This window comes from Equus caballus, chromosome 1 (assembly GCF_041296265.1).
Source record: "Equus caballus isolate H_3958 breed thoroughbred chromosome 1, TB-T2T, whole genome shotgun sequence".
NCBI lineage: Eukaryota > Metazoa > Chordata > Mammalia > Perissodactyla > Equidae > Equus > Equus caballus.
The window spans coordinates 8,143,649-8,162,288 of NC_091684.1; the positions used below are offsets into that span (position 1 = coordinate 8,143,649).

The window sequence follows — 18,640 nt, forward strand, 5'->3', positions numbered from 1 at the left end:
GCAGGCTGTGTGACATCAGCCCTCAGGACTCCAGCTCTGAGTCACAGAGTTCTCAATTCTGTCCCACGTTCCGAATGTTAGCCTCCCGGGAAATACAGAATGTCCAGATAATATTTTGAACAATTTTGTTCTGAGCCTTGCACCTTTGCAGATTTGCGTTTCCACAGAAAAAGGTTAAGGTTTGTCTTCTAATCAAAACATAGTTCGAGATCTCAATAAAAAAAATAGAAGAAAAACTCAGTCAAGTGGGGAGGTGAACAATGCCTTACACCCAAGGGTGACCCTCTGTTTTAGCCACACAGCGGGACACCCTGTAGCAATTTATCACAATTCACATATGTGTTCACTGCCATATGTTGATCTGGTTAAGTAAACTGGTAAATATAACTAGCTATATATATGTAAGATATAACTGACGAGTAATTGACAGACAATGTCTGCCTTCCACTCCAAGCAATTTCATTCTGCCTGTCATCTTTTGTTTTTTGTTTGACTTTATTTTTTTCCTTTTTCTCCCCAAAGCCCCAAGGTACATAGTTGTATATTTTTAGTTGTGAGTCCTTCTAGTTGTGGCATGCAGGATGCCACCTCAGTGTGGCCTGATAAGTGGTGCCATGTCTGCGCCCAGGATCCGAACTGGCGAAAACCTGGGCCTCCGAAGCGGAGCATGGGAATTTAAGCACTTGGCCACGGGGCTGGCCCCTGCCTGTCATCTTCTTAGTGTTTGTTTTACATGAAGTTTTCTGGATGTGGCTTCCAATCAAAAGCTAATTTAAAATTTAATAAAGAATGAGGCCACAGCTGAACACGTGACCTGTGCCCTGGTAAATGTGATAATCTGAAAGGGGTATTGCTGAGTTTTAAGGCATGATAATGGTAGTGTACTTTTCTCTCCTTTCAAATAGATCCACACTGAAATATTTATGCATAAAATTATATCTGATGCCTGGGGTTTGCTTCTGAATATGGGAAGTGCAGAGTCGGGGCGAGGGTAATGATGAGAAATTCCAAGCCCTGAGCCACACTTGTCTCCTGAGCTAACCCAGGGTCCCCTCCCCTCTGCAAGCCCCCTCCCAGGGGAGTGACCACGAAGCTCTCAGACTCAGTGGTGACGGTTCAGGGAGCTGGGAGATCATGTTGGTAGGAGAGAGGGAGAGGGGTGCAGCAAGAAAGCCGCGGGTGGGGCGGGGGAGTGGGGATCTGTGGACACAGCTGAGGGTGACTGGCCTTTAGTAATCAGAAGCGTCCCCACCCCATACTCATGCCCCCCCCCCCCCCACATACTTGCTCTCACACCAGGACACCCGGTCCCCACCCGGTACATGGCCCGCCCCAGAAGTCCCTGAGCTGACGGGAACTGAGCGGAGCTGTGCAGGTACCTTGTTGAGTGTCCCAGCTCCTTGGGAGCACAACTTCCTGATGTCACAGGTGCTGGCCCTGCCACTGCAGCACTGGTGTGAGGCCAAACTCCTGGTCCAAGAACCTAACAAGGAACGGAGCCCCCAGGTCACAGCCTAGTACTGTGCCCTCCCCAGCAACTCCGATGTCCCAGAGCCCAGTGAGGGGTCTCAGGCTACAGGGCCATCAGGCCAACCCTGGCACAGAAGAGCTGCCGGGGCACCCAGGAGGGGCTGCCGGGCCAGAGGGTGCAGTCTCCACCTGCCTCTGGGCTGCACCCCTTGTCATCTATCTTCCACAGAGCAGCTAGGAGGATGATGATGATGATGATGATGATGATGATGATGATGATTTGGTGTGAAGAAGATTGTTGCTGAGCTAACATCTGTGCCGATCTTCCTCTATTTATGTGGGATGCCACCACAGCATGGCTTGATGAGTGGAGCTAGGTCAGTGCCTGGGATCTGAACCTGCAAAGTCCAGGCCACCAAAGCAGAGCATGCAAACTTAACTACTATGCTACTGGGCCGGCCCCTGGAAAGATTCTTTAAATAGTGAATCAATAAGGTCACTCTCCTGCTCAAAAGATTCCCAGTGAACTTAGCGTAGAATCCAAATTATCTGACCTGCAGGTTATTCATCATCTGTCCAACCACCCCCTCTTTTCTGTCCTCACCTCCCACTTCCCTCCCCTTTACTGACATCAGCCACACTGCCTTCCCAGAGGGGTCCTGCCTCAGGGCCTTTGCACGTGTCCTTTCCTTTGCCTACACCACCCCTAATCCCCAATCATATGTGACTGTGTCCCTCTTATTTTTCTTTCATTGCTCAAATTTCATCTTTGCCAGAAGTCTTTCTGTCCACCTTCATATTGACTCCCCACCCCCTCCAAGGCACTCACTTTGCCTAGTTATTATCTTAGCCCCTGTCACAATTTGACGTTTTCATTCATTGTTTTGCTTATTGTCTGTCTCCCCCACTGAGGCTATAAGTTCCCTGAGGGCAGAGAACGAGTCCATCATGTTCGTTTCCAGGTTCTCTGTCCCTAGTACAGAAGCAAGCATTTGCTGAACGATGAACGAATGAGTAACTGAAGGATAGCCCCGTACACCCGGGCACTCACTCTTCTTTTCGGACCTTTGCCACTGGAAGTCCATGCTCTCCCTGCCCTCACCGTGCCGGGAGGACCTTATCCACTTCCCTCAGGCTCTCTGAGGGGACCAGTTAGAAATTCCAGCCGCTGAACCCGGCCCTGCCCAATTTTCTCCTCTCCATCCTCTGCCACCTCCTGTCCTCTCTTCTGAGAGGCTCCTTCCTGAGGGGAAACTGAGAGGATGCTGTGGGCCAGGGCACGCTCTAGAACCTCAGGTCATTCTAGTTAATCCTCATACAAAAATGTCTCACCCATAGGATGATAAATGATAAATACCTGTGTTCATGAACACAGAAAGATGCCGCTGACAGTGCACTGAGTTTTAATAGAGGATATATATGTAAAATTATACACAAATATTTCTTTAAGCATGTACACAATATACGTATGTGCAAGAATGTTCACGAAAATGTTGCCATCTGGATCATAGGAGTTCCTCCTTTATTCTCAGTACTTTAAAATTTTACAGTTTCCTATACTGATTAAGGATTTCTTTAACAAAGAGAAACAAAAACAATAAGCAAAAAAAAAGTCAGAAAAACAAACTAAAAATCCCCCAACTCCAGCCCACCAAGAAAAAAAAAAAATGGACCCAAACTATGAGCAAACTAATGGTCCCTGTTAAGCCGCAGGTGCAGTTCTGAGCCCCCGCCGACGGGAGCGAGGGCCGCGCAGCCACTCCACAGGCGGAGGCACAAACCTGCCCACGCACAGCGCCCTAGAGACCGAATCCGCAGGCGCCTGCAAGTTGGGGAAGCAATTAAATGAGAATGTAGCAAACATGCAGGCTGCGAGGGGAGGCGTTCTCACCCCAGCAAGAGGGGTGGTCCTGGGGTCTTCAAAGGGCACCGGGTCCAGGCGTGCTGGTGGGCACACTTCAGGCCTGGGTGAGAAGGGCTTGGACACTTGGCGTCTCCCAGGGGCTGCTCATAAAAGCATCCCAAGCTGCTCTCCCAGGAGGGAGACGGGACGGAGCAGAGGCGGGGGGCAGGGCGCAGCCGGCCATGCGCGCCGCCTCCATCTTCCGTCCGACCCTGCTGCTCTGCTGGCTCGCCGCCCCCCGGCCAGCCCAGCCCGAGACGCTCTTCCACAGCCGGGACCGCTCAGACCTCGAGCCGTCCCCGCTGCGCCGCGCCAAGCCCATCGCCGACCTCCCGGCGGCGCAGGTAGGAGGAGCCCCGAGAACAGCATCACGCCCATGCGCTCACGGGCCCACATTCATGCACACACGCACACGTGCGCACACACACCTCGGGGGGGGGGGGGCTGGGAGCTCGCACAAATAACCAGTAAACACGGAATATAATGCTTCACAACACAGGTAAATACACAACGTGAATACAAGTATGCATCACAGCATACAAATGTCCAGCGTCCCTGTTCGCTGAAACAGACAGATGGTGTAGATCAACGCTCCTGTGTAGTGTGCCGTCAGGCCGTGCATTTCTCCCCGCAGCGGTTCCTGTCCAAATACGGCTGGGCCGAGGCGCCCCACGAGTCCCGGGCTCCCAGCCCCGAGGGCTCCCCGCGCGCCGCCCTGGCCGAGGCCGTGCGCAGGTTCCAGAAGGTCAACGCGCTGCCGACCAGCGGGGAGCTGGACGCGGCCACCCTGGCGGCCATGAACCGGCCGCGCTGCGGCCTCCCCGACACGCGGCCCCCGCTGCAGGCGGTGGGCCCCGCGCCCGGGACCCCCACGACCCCCGCGGCCCGGCGCCCGAGGGCTCGCGCCAAGCGGTTCCTGCAGGCGCTGCTCCCCGAGGATCCCCCGCCTGCTGGGGGCCCCCGGGCCTTCTCCAAAAAGACCCTGACCTGGAGGCTGCTGGGGGAGGGCGTCAGCAGCCAGCTGGCCCTGGACGAGCAGAGATACATCTTCAGACTGGCCTTCAGGATGTGGAGCGAGGTGATGCCGCTGGACTTCCAGGAGGACCTCACCGCCCCCGGAGCCACGGTTGACATAAAGCTGGGTTTTGGCCGAGGTGAGAAGGGCCAAGACTTTGAGGCCACCTGGGGGCTCCGCTGGCAGACTGCTCCTCCCTGCCTTCCCTCGCAGCCTGGGGTCAGGCCCAGGTAGCATAATGGGAGCCGCAGGTCAAACAGGCTGACTGGGGTCACCCCACCCTGGCCTCCTGCAGGCCTGTCACCTGCAGAGTGGTGGCACCAACCCACCTCCTGGGGTGTTCTTGGATGGCACCTGTCAGGGTGTGGGCATCTTGTAAGCCCTCTGGAGATGTTGCTTTATTACAACTCGCTGCGAAGAGGACAGGCGTGTCAACCTGCACAGAGCCCAGAGCGGTCACACGGGGACATTAATGTGGGTCCCTCTACTTGTCTCAGAGCAGGTCAGCCCAGTGAGCTTTGCTCACAAGAGCTCAGCGTGCTCATCAGAGCACAAGTAAACCAGGCCTCACTTGGCGCCTCCCCCCTCCTCCTGAGGAGAAATAGTGGCCTGTAGTCTACCGACCTGAGCCAGTGGATGGGGTGGGCTTCAGCCAGCCCCCCACCTCTTAGCTGGGTGGGTTTGGACCAAGTAACTTCTCTGCAGCCCCATCTGGGGCCTAGGGGTGCTGGTCTCACTGGGTTAACCTCCCAATGCGAGAAATACACAGGGCATAATTTGTTGAAAAACTATACAAACGTAGGGGGTGTGACCATCAGGCAGCCCCGCCTTCATTTCATGAGAGCTCAGCTGTTAGGACCCAGCTCAGATCTTGTCTCCTCATAACCTCCCCCACTCCCTGGCAGAGTGGAAGAGCCTTCCTCCTCTGGGCTCCCACAGCACTTGGTACAGCTCTGTCTGTAACCGTCTTTAGACTTTCTGACACACTGTTCACACACAAACTGTGTCTCGTGTGCTCCTAGCATTGAGGAGTGGATCCAGGAGTTGTGGCTTCTGCTACTGGACTACAAGGCCCTCGAGGCCAGAACCCTACCGGTGTCTGTGTTCCCAGGACAGGGAGGTAAGGAGTCTGTGCAGTGGGCACGCCTGATTCACCTGGACTGCCTCCCTCTCCCCTCGCCAGGCCGGCACCTGGGCTGTCCTTGGGTTTTCGATGGCAGTGGACAGGAGTTTGCACATGCCTGGCGCCTGGGCGACATTCACTTTGATGATGACGAGCACTTCACACCTCCCACCAGTGACTCGGGCCTCAGCCTTCTCAAAGTAAGTGATCTCCTGCTGCTCAGAGTGACGTGGCCGAGGGCAGAGCAGCGTGAGCTTCTCCAGGGAAGTGTCCACCCCGCTGAGAAGGTTCCCCCATTCTCACCCTTCTCCTGAATGAGCACCCCTGCTCTGGAGGCACAGTCCCGCCCTCTGTGATGGGATGGGACCTCCTGGTGCTCAGACACCCAGGGCTGCCACTGCACCCATGGTTTGTGTTCGCTTCCAGGTGGCCGTCCATGAAATTGGCCATGTACTTGGCTTGCCTCACACCTACAGGACAGGATCCATAATGCAGCCAAATTACACCCCCCAGGAGCCTGTGTTTGAGTTGGACTGGTCAGACAGAAAAGCAATTCAGAAACTGTATGGTAAGACTGTTCTGGGAGAGAGCATCCTCAGGGCTCACAGGGGGCACCCAGGATTCCAAAGCCTCACTGGACCCACTCACTCCTCACTGGGAGGCTGGCCCTCCGGGAGCACAAAATAATACAAATGCACTGCAGCCCAGAATATCTGCCTTCCAGCTCCGTGATGCTTGTTCTCTTAGTGAAAGGTGGCCATGCCCGGACTGTAGCCATGGGTGGAGAGAGCGCCCACTCCCGTGGAGATTCCCTCCTGCGTCCTCTCTTTCTCACGCTACATTATATTCCTGGGAGGAAGGAGGAGAACACCGTGGCTTTCTCAACACAAGTGGGCCATCCAGGCCGTGGCATCCCATGAGAGCTACAGGAACTGGAAGCCACTGAGGAAGCTTACTGTAATCCCCAGGCAAAGAAGAGCGTAGTCTTGCCAGGATAAGCTTTAACTTCTGTTTAATGGTTCAGGCCAGCGTGCTAGTGGCTACTTAGTTAACTGAAGTGATTAATGATTTAGCACAGAGGCCGAGGAGAACGGAAGCTCCCCCTCCACTATTCCATTTAAAACAGGGACCATCCCCATTTCTGTTCTACTCAACCGTCTTGTGGTTGGCACTCAGCATCTTTGGAGAATAACAGATGCCGACACATTTATTTCCCTTGGTGGAAATCTTACTGTTGTGTGTCCCCAGAACCAAACTTCTTTGCTCTAATAGAGTCAGATCAGCCATTAAAAGAGGCATTAGCTCTATTTAGGGGGATCATATAACTAGCATCCAAATTGAGACACTTAGTGGGAGTGCAATTAATAGTGAAGCCAGAAAACTCATGTGAGCCAGGGCTGTCACAGGCCATGGGGTCCCTCCAACTGCCCCTACTCAGCCAGGGAAGGCCAATCTCATGTGGTGTCTTGCTTTAAGACGTTTTAATGGAAAACTCCAGCTTTGCAGTTGTCTCTATTCAAGTCACACATGAAAGAAGGAACAGTTGGTTTTTGCACCAGGTGACAAGTGGCTAGACTTTTCTTTTTATTTATTTATTTTTGAGGAAGATTAGCCCTGAGCTAACATCTGCTGCCAATGCTCCTCTTTTTGCTGAGGAAGACTGGCCCTGAGCTAACATCCATGCCTACCGTCCTCTACTTTATATGTGGGATGCCTGCCACAGCATGGCTTGCCAAGCAGTGCCATGTCCGCACCCAGGATCCGAGCCAGCGAACCGCGGGCTGCCGAAGCAGAACGTGCACACTTAACCCTTTTTCTTTTTTTTAAGGTTCATGTGAAGGATCATTTGATACTGTGTTTGATTGGATTCGCAAAGAGAGAAACCAATATGGAGAAGTGATGGTGAGATTCAGCACGTATTTTTTCCGCAACAGCTGGTACTGGCTTTATGAAAATCGAAACAACCGGACTCGCTATGGGGACCCTATCCAAATCCTCGTTGGCTGGCATGGAATCCCAACACAAAACATAGATGCTTTTGTCCACATCTGGACGTGGAGAAGAGATGAACGTTATTTTTTTAAAGGTAGAGGTGCTTATGGATGGCTCTATTTCTTTTAATATCCAAGTGCATTCAGAACATTCAGAATTTTGAGCCCCCACAGGGAATCTGTTGTAATGCTCTTGCAGTCACCTACTGAATTCCTGTCTGCTCCATCAGACCGTAGGCTCTGTGAGCATGGGGGTCGTGTGATCGCTGCATCTTTTTAAGAAGGCACTGAATGCATCAAGTGAACGAATGAATGAGTGAGTGAATGGCGCTAGGCACTGGGTGGTTGCCAAAGACCTATAAGCAAGAGCCCTCCCTTCAGAAATTTTAGTCTGATTCTGGAGAGCAAAACCTTAGAAGCCTCGCAACAGGAGAAGTATGTTTTGAAGCGGAATCAGCAGACCAGGTGATCGCTGCCACCTGGAGTCAGATGGGGGCGCCACCGAGGAGTCCGGGCTTGACCCAGACTTGAAGGAAGGCAGGACGTGGACTGCCCAGGAAAGGACACGGGGGTGATGCGTGTGATGGGGGAGGCGGTGCTGCGGTGAGGGGGTGCGGGTGGTCACACTCAGAAGCGGAAGCAAAGCCTCAGAGCTGGGCGTGAAAAAGACGGATCTGCGGGAGAGCCGAGCCCATGGCGGTGTGGCAGGGCGCCCGCACGGGGCAAGAGGAGCTTGGGAAGACAGGGCCAGCCCGAGCCCCGGAGAGCCGGGAAGGCCGGGGACAGGGGTGGCGCATCCTCCCGCAGGCAGCGGGAACGGCAGTTCCTGAGCAGGGAAGATCAGGGTTGCGTGGGGAGGTGGAGCTCAGCTGAGGGGGGCCTGGTGGTCTTGGGACCACGCAGAGAATGCAGGCCTGGCGTGTTCTTGCTGCTGCTGCCCCTCGCTCACAGGCCGCCGTGCCCAGGCTCAGGCCCGTGTCCCAGAGGCAGGCTGCCTTTGCAAACCAAACGCGTGGAGCCTAATCACCACTGTGGTTTTGCGGTACTGCTTTTCTTCCCCTTCCCGGAGCTTGTTCCCAGAGAGGAGCGGGGTGCACTGGCTCTGCCTCAGTCCCAGCCATACAGCCATATTGCTTTAAATTGCTCAGAAAGAGTGAACGAGGCAGGAGCCAAAGTGAAGGAATGTTGCATGCAAATTTTGCCATAAGAAACCTGTGTATAAATCTGGTCTCAGTGTCTCTGCTCATCACACAAAAGAAGACTATTTTAGTTCAGTTCCAGGAGAAATCGCCTCGGGTGGACTGTTATAGCGGGGAGCTTTCCGAGTTGGAAGCGCATCTTTCAGGCGTTTAAGAAGTCCCGAACCAGAATTAGTATTGGCAACACTCAAAGAATCTTAGTTACAGAACTAGGTCATCATGCGGGACTGCTGTAACACAGCTGTATTTTATTCTTGGAGCATAACAAACATCTTAAATTTAACTTGCTGTGAATACTTTCAATTCAAAAAACATTCCAGCTAGCGTGAATTGTGCCTCTGGTGGGCCACCCGTCGCGCTGTTCTCAATAGCAAACCCTCCCAAATATACTGAACACTCGCTCGCTAAGGAATGTGGCCGCTTGTGATGTTTTGTGAGTTGTGAACACAAAAGGATCTAACTCAGTGGATTTATTCTACTGTATGCTGACAATATGCCAGATAGTCAGCATTAGGAACTAATAAGGAAAGCTTAGAATAATGCTGTGCTGTTTCAGAGCATGAAATTAGCATTTGGACCTTGAAGTGAAACAGAGCAAAATTCCAAGATGTTATTTCACAGGGCGGGGCTAAGTCACTGGGGAGTCCCTGGCTGTATCCCTGGGCCCACCTAGGCTGGCTGAATTTGGGTGAGTTGCTTCAACTCTCTTCACTCCCGTTTCCGCATTTGTAAAATGGGGCTGGTGGTGGAACTAGATGATTCTAAAACCCTGGAAAAAGGCAGAATTTAATAATAAGTATCATAATTTTTTTCTGCAAAAAGCGGGCTTATATTGATGAGGCTGGGAAATGATTCAGGACAGTCCATGGGCCCTAACATGCAGAAGGACGATCGTTAAACTACAAAGGAAGAGAAGGAAAATACGATGCTTATGTGAAAAAGATCACGTGGTTTTTGGTGTTTTTTGATTTCCATGAGTGCCAATGGCCTGGGGTGAGCTGTGAAAGGCAACCTGCATTCTAACTGCAGCAATGATGTGTAAGAAAAATGGATTCCTGGGGTCAAATCTAGAAGTAATTCAAGATCTGGGGAATCAGTGATTTGAGCGGAGGTGTCAGTCAGATGCCGCGAGTCCTGCTTTTTCCTGGACTCACAGCGGAACGTCACGGCTGGCTGGGATCGTACTGAAAGCTGTCCTGTTTGTCGTGTCCTGTGATTTAACAGTAATAAACCACATTAAAATTTGTTGCTTGGCTCTCAGGAAATCAATACTGGAGATACGACAGTGACAACGATCAGGCCCACACGGAAGATGAACAAGGAAAAAGCTACCCCAAATTGATTTCAGAAGGATTTCCTGGCGTCCCAAGTCCCCTGGACACTGCCTTTTACGACCGAAGAAAGCAGTTCATTTACTTCTTCCAAGAGTCCTTTGTAAGTAGACAGCTTGCCTGCTGGGGCTGCTTCTGTCACCCCTAATTGAAACTGCTCGGACGGCCAGTTCTCAGCTGAAAGCTGTTCTCAGTGCCGCAGCCCTACACGGCAACGCGGCTCCTCCCATCATTTGGAAAATTATTAGGGACTTCAAGCCCAAAGAATGTGGTGCAGAGCCACAGATTTACTTACCTCATTGCTATAAATTAACCTCAAAATCAATGATTTTCAAAAAAGCCAGTCTTACTTTATTTGCTTTGCAGGTGTTTGCATTTGATGTCAATAGAAATCAAGTACTTGATTCTTATCCAAGGAAGATTACGCAAGTTTTTCCAGGAATAGAGCCACAAAACCATCCTTTCAGAAATATAGATTCAGCTTACTTCTCCTACACGCACAACTCCGTTTTCTTTTTCAAAGGCAAAGCATACTGGAAAGTCGTTAATGACAAGGACAGACAGCAGCACCCCTGGCTTCCTTCAAATGGCCTATTTCCAAAGCAGTCCATCTCAGAGAAGTGGTTTGACGTTTGTGACGTCCATGCCTCCACCCTGAACATGTAATGAGGAAAACAGGCAAATGGAGAGACTCAAAGGATTTCTCTTCTAAGACAAAGTCTGATTTCTTTTACAAAGAAAACCAACCAGATTTTTAGTAACCAAAGCGAAGAGGGCTCCCTAACTTAAAACCCCATGGAAAAAACAATACTTGAACTTTTAAAATACTGATTTAACAGTCAATTGCTCAGTCAAAAAAATAATTCACTAAATAATTTTTACAAATTTTTTAGGAAAGGTTAAAAAAAAAAAGGAATCCTGAGGAATACCTGTCTTTGCTTTCTCTTCTCTCCAGGGTCCTGTAGCCATGTTCCTGAAACTGTCCCTCTGCCCACCAATTTCATGGATAGGTGGGAAGGCACCATAGCCATGGGGTCCACTCATAGGAGATGCCACCCGCTATGGGCATGGAAATGTTCCTGCATGAAAACCTGGAGATTCAAGGGAAAAGGCCACAGAATTCAAATTAACCACTCCAAAATCCCTGTCATAATTTATATTTTTCTAGTACTTGACAGTGTACAAAAGGTTTTTTCATGTATTTCTCTCTTGATCTTCCTAACCCTGTCAGTAGCAGGCCAGATACTAGTGTGCACATTTCTAGTTGAAGAAACTCAAGTTCACTAGCTGTGTCCTGCCTAAAGTCAAACGCAGTGGCCGCTCTTGGTCGTACTCCCCTCCCTCCAGCCCGCGGCCCTGGCACTCTCTCCATTCCTGCAACGCTCTCTTGTCTGAGTACAGGCCTGCCTCCCAAACGGTCCTGAACAGAACAGCTCTCTGGCTTGCTAGAATTCCTATCATGGGCTCCTCCCCCTTCAAAGCAGGAAACACTTTATATGGCAGCTTATTTATGATCTGAGGGCTAACAACTAAAATAAGACTCTTGAGCGAACTGGCTAACTTTATTTCCCCTATGTCAGTTCTCTCTCCGATAGGCACTGCAGCCCTTTAACTTTCACATAAAGGAGCTATTGCCTTTCTTAACACAAACCCCAAGGGCTACATAACGATGGGGACAAAATTTGGGCCTGAAACTAACTGAGGAAGACTCAGTGGTCTCAATGATGAGGCTACAAACACCAGAGTTCTTCTGGAGGGACAGCTAAAACACAAGCGCTTTAAGCAGCTTTCATTTAAAATCAGCATGTTACAAAAACTTTTTAAAAGGACTTTTTTCCCCCTTGTAGGACAAACTTTCATATTATTGTTTTGACAAGTGAAGATGGCTACAATTTATATCTTCTTGCTTAAAAACAAATTCTCCTCTTGACTGAAAGCTGTTCAGTCAAAGACAGAGGCTAGAAGGCAGGGAACTCTAGTATCTAACCCCAGCTTACTTCTGCGTAAGTAGAAAATCGTTTTTGAATTCATTAATCCAAAATTAGATATAATCAATGGAAGTGTCTGGGTGTAACAGGCAGAGTGAAGACAGTGTTATTCTGTGTGTGCTTGCTGCAGGGGGGAACAGAATGAGACATTGCTGATTTTGTACAACTGCTTTACAATTTAGTCAAAACTTTAAATGCTTAGATGATTAATTTTTGAAAATTGATGCAAATCTGTCCTAAGGACAATGCAAACTAAATAGCAAGGAAGTGGACAAATGGCAAGAGAGAGTTCTGCCAAGCTATGACAGATGTCAACTCACTGTCAAGGAAAATACCTGACGGTCTCGGTGTCCGAGAAAGCAGTTTGTGAAAGTTCAGCTTAAAACAGATGTATTCCAGACAATTTTCTAGTACAGTTCAGATTCCTGCAGAGGTGTGGCTGTCAGTCAACCTGCAGGATCTGCACAGTGAAAATGACCTGCCGACACACTCAAGGAGGTCATTGGCAGCACTTCCTCCTGCACTCAGGACCAGGCCAGCAGACTTGGAGGCGGGCCAGCTCTTGTCTACAGAGGGTCATGCATATAAACCCAGACCGTCCACCTGACAGGAATGAGCATGCTTCATTTATGTGTTACCTTTTTCTTTTTTTCTTCTTCTCTCCAAAGTCCCCCAGTACATAGTTGTATATTCTAGCTGTAGGTCCTTCTGCTTCTGCTATGTGGGATGCTGCCTCAGCATGGCTTGATGAGCGCTGCTAGGTCCACGCCCAGGATCTGAACCCGCAAAACCCAGGCCGCTGAAGCAGAGCGTGCGAACTTAACCACTCGGCCACAGGGCTGGCCCCTATGTTACCTTTCTTGAAACTGAGATTATTAACTATGACAGGACAAATACAGCAATGTACACTGTGGGCACTGGAGAAAAGAAAGTATGTTTGTACGCAACTGGACAAAAGCCACAAAGCAGCAAGTAATAGGGGTAATATGCTAGTGAGAATTCAGTGGATGGCAGGATTTTATTTTTAATGTTTTAATCTTTACTTTGTAAAATTTATTAATTAAACCAGTTCAAATCAAAACTCGAAAAGAATGTAACATGGAAAAATACAAAGACATTTTAAATAAATAATTTATTTATTCAAAATAGTTTTCTTACCTTATTCACAGTTTCAAGTTTAAAATGAAAAAAAAAAAAAGTAGTAGTACCTATTCTTGATCAACTGTCATACAAAGTCACAGAAGAGCAGACCCTTCAGAACATGCACTACATACCAAGAATTGGACAATGGCTAGTCTTTGAAAAATCCTGTACTGAAGCTTAAAAAGGGCAGCCTTCTTTCTGTGCAATTTAGAAGGGAATGGATGTACAGGAAGTTTCTTTAATCCACTTGAACCACTAAAATCATTTGGATAAAAGTTCCCTTGGCTAAAGTAACATTTACCCAAAATAATTATATCTTAAACCCATGTAGCTTAACATACTTGAAAAATATTTAAAAGTGTAATTGCATCACAGCAAGTGTATTAATATTGAGGTACCACATACTTCTGAAAGAAAGAAACGCTGGGAGCGTTAAGTCTGATTCTGTTTTAGCACTTCAGATGAGAAGACAAAGAACTCAGCCATGATGTGTCTGTCATGGGAAATGAGAACTCTGTTTCCACCGCTGTGCCTGTTTTAAGTGGATATTTCCCTCATATTTAATGAAACGAAGCACCAAATGGATAACCTAGCCCCCAAGTGCAGAAGGCACTGACAGCATCTCCGTGGCTGCAGCCCTGGGTGTGAGTCACTGAATGGCACCACCACTGCCACGAGCAAGCTGATCCAGCAAATGGATGAGAAGGTCGATTCTTTCCAAAAGAGTTGCGTTTTTGTTAGCAGTAGCTCTCAAAAGCTGGGAGTAAATTTGCTTGTTGGTTTTGAGGACTACATCTTCTTCAATGTTACTGCTGGGTTAAAAAAAACAAAACAAAGGAGAGGTAAAATGAACAGTGATGCCCACCAACAGTTCAAGAAAAGATCCAAAACAACAGCAAAGGCCCAGGTGTCACTTTCCACAGGGAAGCAGGTGTTCCATTAATGCCTATTCCATACCGACCTTCTGGCATCTATTACTTGTAAGCCTGTTTTTAGACATTTATTTCAATACATCAATTAAAACCAATGTTCATTCTTTTTACAAATATCTGAGTGCCTACTATGTACCAGGAACTACTCCTGGCAGTGAGCAAAACAGACCGGAAGTCTCTGCCTTCATGGAATCTGCATTCTATTGAGGTAGGAGCTGGCGGAAGACATGCACTAAACAAGAAGAAAACAGAGAGGTGACATCAGTATCATGGTGGAGTGAGCTCTTCCCTTAGTCTCTCCCCACTAAGACATAACAAAAAGGACATTCACAAACCAACAGAGCACATTCACACAACAGACATCTGAGAGACCCACACAACCATACATCTGAAGGTGGAGGTGCTGGATCCCTGGGAGGAAGTAGAAGGAGGTAAGGGGATCTCCTCTCCCTCCCCAGCAGTGACCAAGGGCACAGGACCACGCACAGCTCTGAAAAGAGAGAGAGGAGGGGCAGCTCTCTGTGGAATGCCTTTACTCTCCAAGTGGCCTACCAGCCATGGGAAAGCACCACACAAAGGAGGCTTGGCTATTGCAGGGGTGTCTTCTTCAAGCCAGCACCCCAGGAGGGCAGACAGTGAGGGCAGAGCAAGAACACCCCCAGGATCATGCACGTAAAAGAAAGCGCCACTCCTCCTGCCCAGTGCTCAGCTCAGCCAGTGGGCCAGAGCAAGGGACCCCGCCAGAGCGCATGTACATGTGCTTGTAAAGCAGGAGTGGCAAGTGGGCAATTGCAGACAGGCTCTGTCAGCATAGATTCCAAAGGACAGGCACAGACACCAGGGATCACAGCAGGCTCAGAGTATGGCTCCTGACCCCCGGCCCCCAGTGGCGGCAGGTAGAATCTGACACCAGACACTATCACTATGTGAAGCACAAATCGACCCCATCAAATAGAATGAAGAAATATATTAATACTCCAGACCGGAAGGAAAATGACGAGCACCAAGAAATCAATCCTGAAACCACAGAAATTTACAATCTAAATGACAGAGAATTCAAAATAGCTATCATAAAAAAACTCAATGAGTTACAAGAAAATTCTAAAAGTTCAATGAAATCAGGAATAAAACTAATGAACAGAGGGAATTCTTCATAAAAGAGACGGAAATTATAAAGAAAAACTGATCAGAAATGTGGGAGATGAAAAACACAATGAATGAGACAGAAAACTCTGGAGTCCCTGAATAACAGAGCTGATTTCGGGGAGGACAGAATTAGCAGTCTGGAGGACAGAAATATAGAAATGCTTCAGGTGGAGGAGGAGAGAGAACTAAGACTAAAAAGACATGAAGAAATTCTCCGAGAAATAGCCTACTCAATTAGGAAATGCAACATAAGATTATAGGTATTCCGGAGGGAGAAGAGTGGGACAAAGGAGCAGAAAGCTTGCTCAAAGGAATAATAGCTGAGAACTTCCCAAACCTGGGGAAGGAGCTGGAATTACAAGTAAAAGAAGTTAACAGAACTGCTAATTACATGGAAAAATATCTTCTCTATGGCATATAGTAGTAAAACTGGCCAAAGTCAATGACCAAGAAAAAGTACTAAGGGCAGCAAGGCAGAAGAAAATAACTTACAAAGGAACCCCTATCAGGCTATCAGTGGATTTCTCAACAGAAACCTTACAGGTTAGGAGAGAGTGGAATGACATATTCAAAATACTGAAAGACAAGAACTTTCAATCAAGAATACTGTATCCAGGGAAAATATCCTTCAGATATGACAGAGAAATAAAAACTTTCCCAGATAAACAAAAGCTAAGGGAGTTCATTGCCACAAGAGTCCCTTACAAGAAATGATCAAGAAGGCCCTCATACCTGGAAAAAAAAACCAGAAAGGGTTTACAAAGCCTTGAGCAAGGAGATAAATAGGCAGACAAAATCAGAAAATTGCAACTCTCTATCAGAACAGATTAGCAAACAATTATAACATTAAGCTAAAGGGAAAGAAAATATCAAAAATAACTATAATCTTGTCATTTTAACCTCAAAGTCACAATACAAAACAGAATAAGTTGTGACAACGATAAGAAGGTGAAGAAGAAAGGGATAGAAACTGCTTAGACTAAGGAAGAGGCTATCAGAAAATGGACTATCTCATCTAAGAGATTTTTCATACAAACCTCATGGTAACCACTAAACAAATCATCAGAACAGACACAAATGATAAATAAGGAGAAAACTGAGAAGATCAACATAGAGAACTGCCAAACTGAAATGGCAGTCCAAAATACACACGACAAGAAACAAGGGAAATACAGAACAACCAGAAAACTAAAGATAAAATGGCAGCATATATATATATATATACATATGTCTCTCTCTCTCTCTATATATATCTCAATAATCACTCTAGGGGCTGGCCCTGTGGCCAAGTGGTTAAGTTTGCACACTCTGCTTCGGTGACCCAGGGTTTCGCCAGTTCGAATCCTGGGTGCAGACATGGCACTGCTCATCAAGCCATGCTGAGGTGGCATCCCACATGCCACAACTAGAAGGACCCACAACTAAAAATACGCAACTATGTACTGGGGGGTTTAGGGAGAAAAAGGAAAAATAAAATCTTTAAAAAAAAATCACTCTAAATGTAAATAGATTGAATTTTCCAGTAAAAAGACACAGAGTGGTGAGATGGATTAATGAACAGGACCCAACAATATGCTGCATCCAGGAAACACATCTCAGCTCCAATGACAAACACAGGCTCAGAGTGAAGGGATGGAAGACAGCAGTCCAAGCTAAAGGCCAAACAAAAGAAAACAGGTGTTGCCATAGTTATATTAAAGTAGACTTCAAGATAAAAAAGTCAATGAGAGACAAAGAGAGGCAGTATATAAGGATAAAAGGGACACTTCCTCCAAGAGGACATAATGCTTATAAATATATATGCACCAACACAGGAGCACCAAAATACATAAAACAACTATTAAAAAACCTAAAAGGAGATATTAACAGCAACCCAATAATAGTAGGGGACTTCAACACCCCACTTATATCAATGGATAGATCATCCAGACAGAAAGTCAACAAGGAAATAGTGGAATTAAATGGAAAACTAGACCACATGGACTTAATAGACATACATAGAACACTCCATCCAAAAACAGAAGAATACACATTCTTCTCAAGTGCACATGGAACATTCTCAAAGTAGACCATATGCTGGAAAACAAGACAAGCCTCAATAAATTTCAGAAGATTGAAATCATATCAAGTATCTTTTCCAAGCATAATGCTATGAAACTAGAAATCAACTACAGGAAAAAATCTGGGAAAGTGACAAATATGTGGAGACTAACCAACATGCTACTGAACAACCAATGGATCATTGAAGAAATTAAAGGAGAAATCAGAAAATATCTGGAGATAAATAAAAATGAAAATACGCCATACCAGCTCACATGGGATGCAGCAAACGCGATTCTAAGAGGGAAATTTATAGCAATACAGGCCCACATTAACAAACAAGAAAAATCGCAAATAAACAATCTTAAACTACACCTAACGGAACTAAAAAAAGAAGAACAAACAAAGCCCAAAGTGAGCAAGAAGGAAATAATAAAAATTAGAGAAGAAATAAATTAGACTGAAACAAAAAAAAAAGTAGAAAGGATCAATGAAACTAAGAGCTGGTTCTTTGAGAAGATAAACAAAATTGACAAACCCTTAGCCAGACTAAGAAAAAAAGAGAAACCAGACTAAGAAAAAAGAGAAAAGGCTCAAATAAAATTAGAAATGAGAGAGGAGAAACTACAATGGACACCACAGAAATACAAAGGATTATAAGAGAATACTACAAAAAACTATACGCCAACAAACTGGACAATCTAGAAAAAAATGGATAAATTCTCAGACTTATACAACTTCACAAAACTGAATCAAGAAGAAACAGGGAATCTGAATAGACCATTCACAAGTAAAGACATTGAGACAGTAACAAAAAATAAGACTCCGGGACCAGATGGGTTCTCTGGAGAATTCTACCAAACATTCAAAGAAGATTTAATACCCATCCTTCTCAAACTATTCCAAAAAACTGAAGAGAATGGAACACTTCCTAATACCTTTTATGAGGCCAACATCACCCTGATACCAAAGCCAGACAAGGACAACACAAAGGAAAATTAGCTAATATTGCTGATGAACACAGATGCAAAAATCCTAAACAAAATATTGGCAAACCAAATACAGCAATACATTAAAATGATCATACAACATGATTAGTGGGATTCATGCCAGAGACACAGGGATGGTTCAACATCCTCAAATCAGTGTGATACACCACATTAACAAAATAAGGAATAAGAACCACATGGTCATCTCATAGATGCTGAGAAAGCATCTGACAAGATCCAGCATCCATTTCTGATAAAACTCTCAATAAAATGGGTATAGAAGGAGAGTACCTCAACATAATAAAGGCCATATATGACAAACCCACAGCCAACATCATACTCAACAGGGAAAAACTGAAAGCCATCCCTC

General features: G+C 46.9%; 2 protein-coding genes across 5 annotated transcripts in view; one reads left to right on the top strand and one right to left on the bottom strand.

Annotated features, from left to right (window-relative positions):
• Positions 1 to 2,975: 2,975 nt before the first annotated feature.
• MMP21 (matrix metallopeptidase 21) lies at positions 2,976 to 13,166 on the top strand. Its single transcript, XM_023637326.2, has 7 exons — positions 2,976 to 3,717; positions 4,008 to 4,527; positions 5,572 to 5,711; positions 5,938 to 6,079; positions 7,340 to 7,597; positions 9,963 to 10,135; positions 10,399 to 13,166. Exons 1-7 carry the CDS (start codon positions 3,556 to 3,558, stop codon positions 10,696 to 10,698), a joined length of 1,695 nt encoding a protein of 564 aa, XP_023493094.1. The 5' UTR covers positions 2,976 to 3,555; the 3' UTR covers positions 10,699 to 13,166.
• The window catches only part of EDRF1 (erythroid differentiation regulatory factor 1), a 49,183-nt gene continuing 43,676 nt past the window's right edge, over positions 13,134 to 18,640 (bottom strand). For 2 of the 4 annotated variants that reach the window (XM_003363396.5, XM_023637288.2), the window contains one exon: positions 13,134 to 13,975. In XM_003363396.5, coding sequence (XP_003363444.2) covers positions 13,813 to 13,975 — 163 coding nt within the window. In that variant the 3' untranslated portion in view covers positions 13,134 to 13,812. The remainder of the gene's footprint in view (positions 13,976 to 18,640) is intronic. The other 2 variants (XM_005602164.4, XM_070252757.1) reach the window with 1 other exon arrangement.

Excerpts from the sequence above, each read along its gene's own strand:
- MMP21 (XM_023637326.2), top strand. The coding sequence starts at position 3,556 with ATGCGCGCCGCCTCCATCTTCCGTCCGACCCTGCTGCTCTGCTGGCTC. Across the intron at positions 3,718-4,007 it reads CCGACCTCCCGGCGGCGCAG|CGGTTCCTGTCCAAATACGG; the intron begins GTAGGAGGAGCC and ends TTCTCCCCGCAG. Across the intron at positions 5,712-5,937 it reads CGGGCCTCAGCCTTCTCAAA|GTGGCCGTCCATGAAATTGG; the intron begins GTAAGTGATCTC and ends GTTCGCTTCCAG.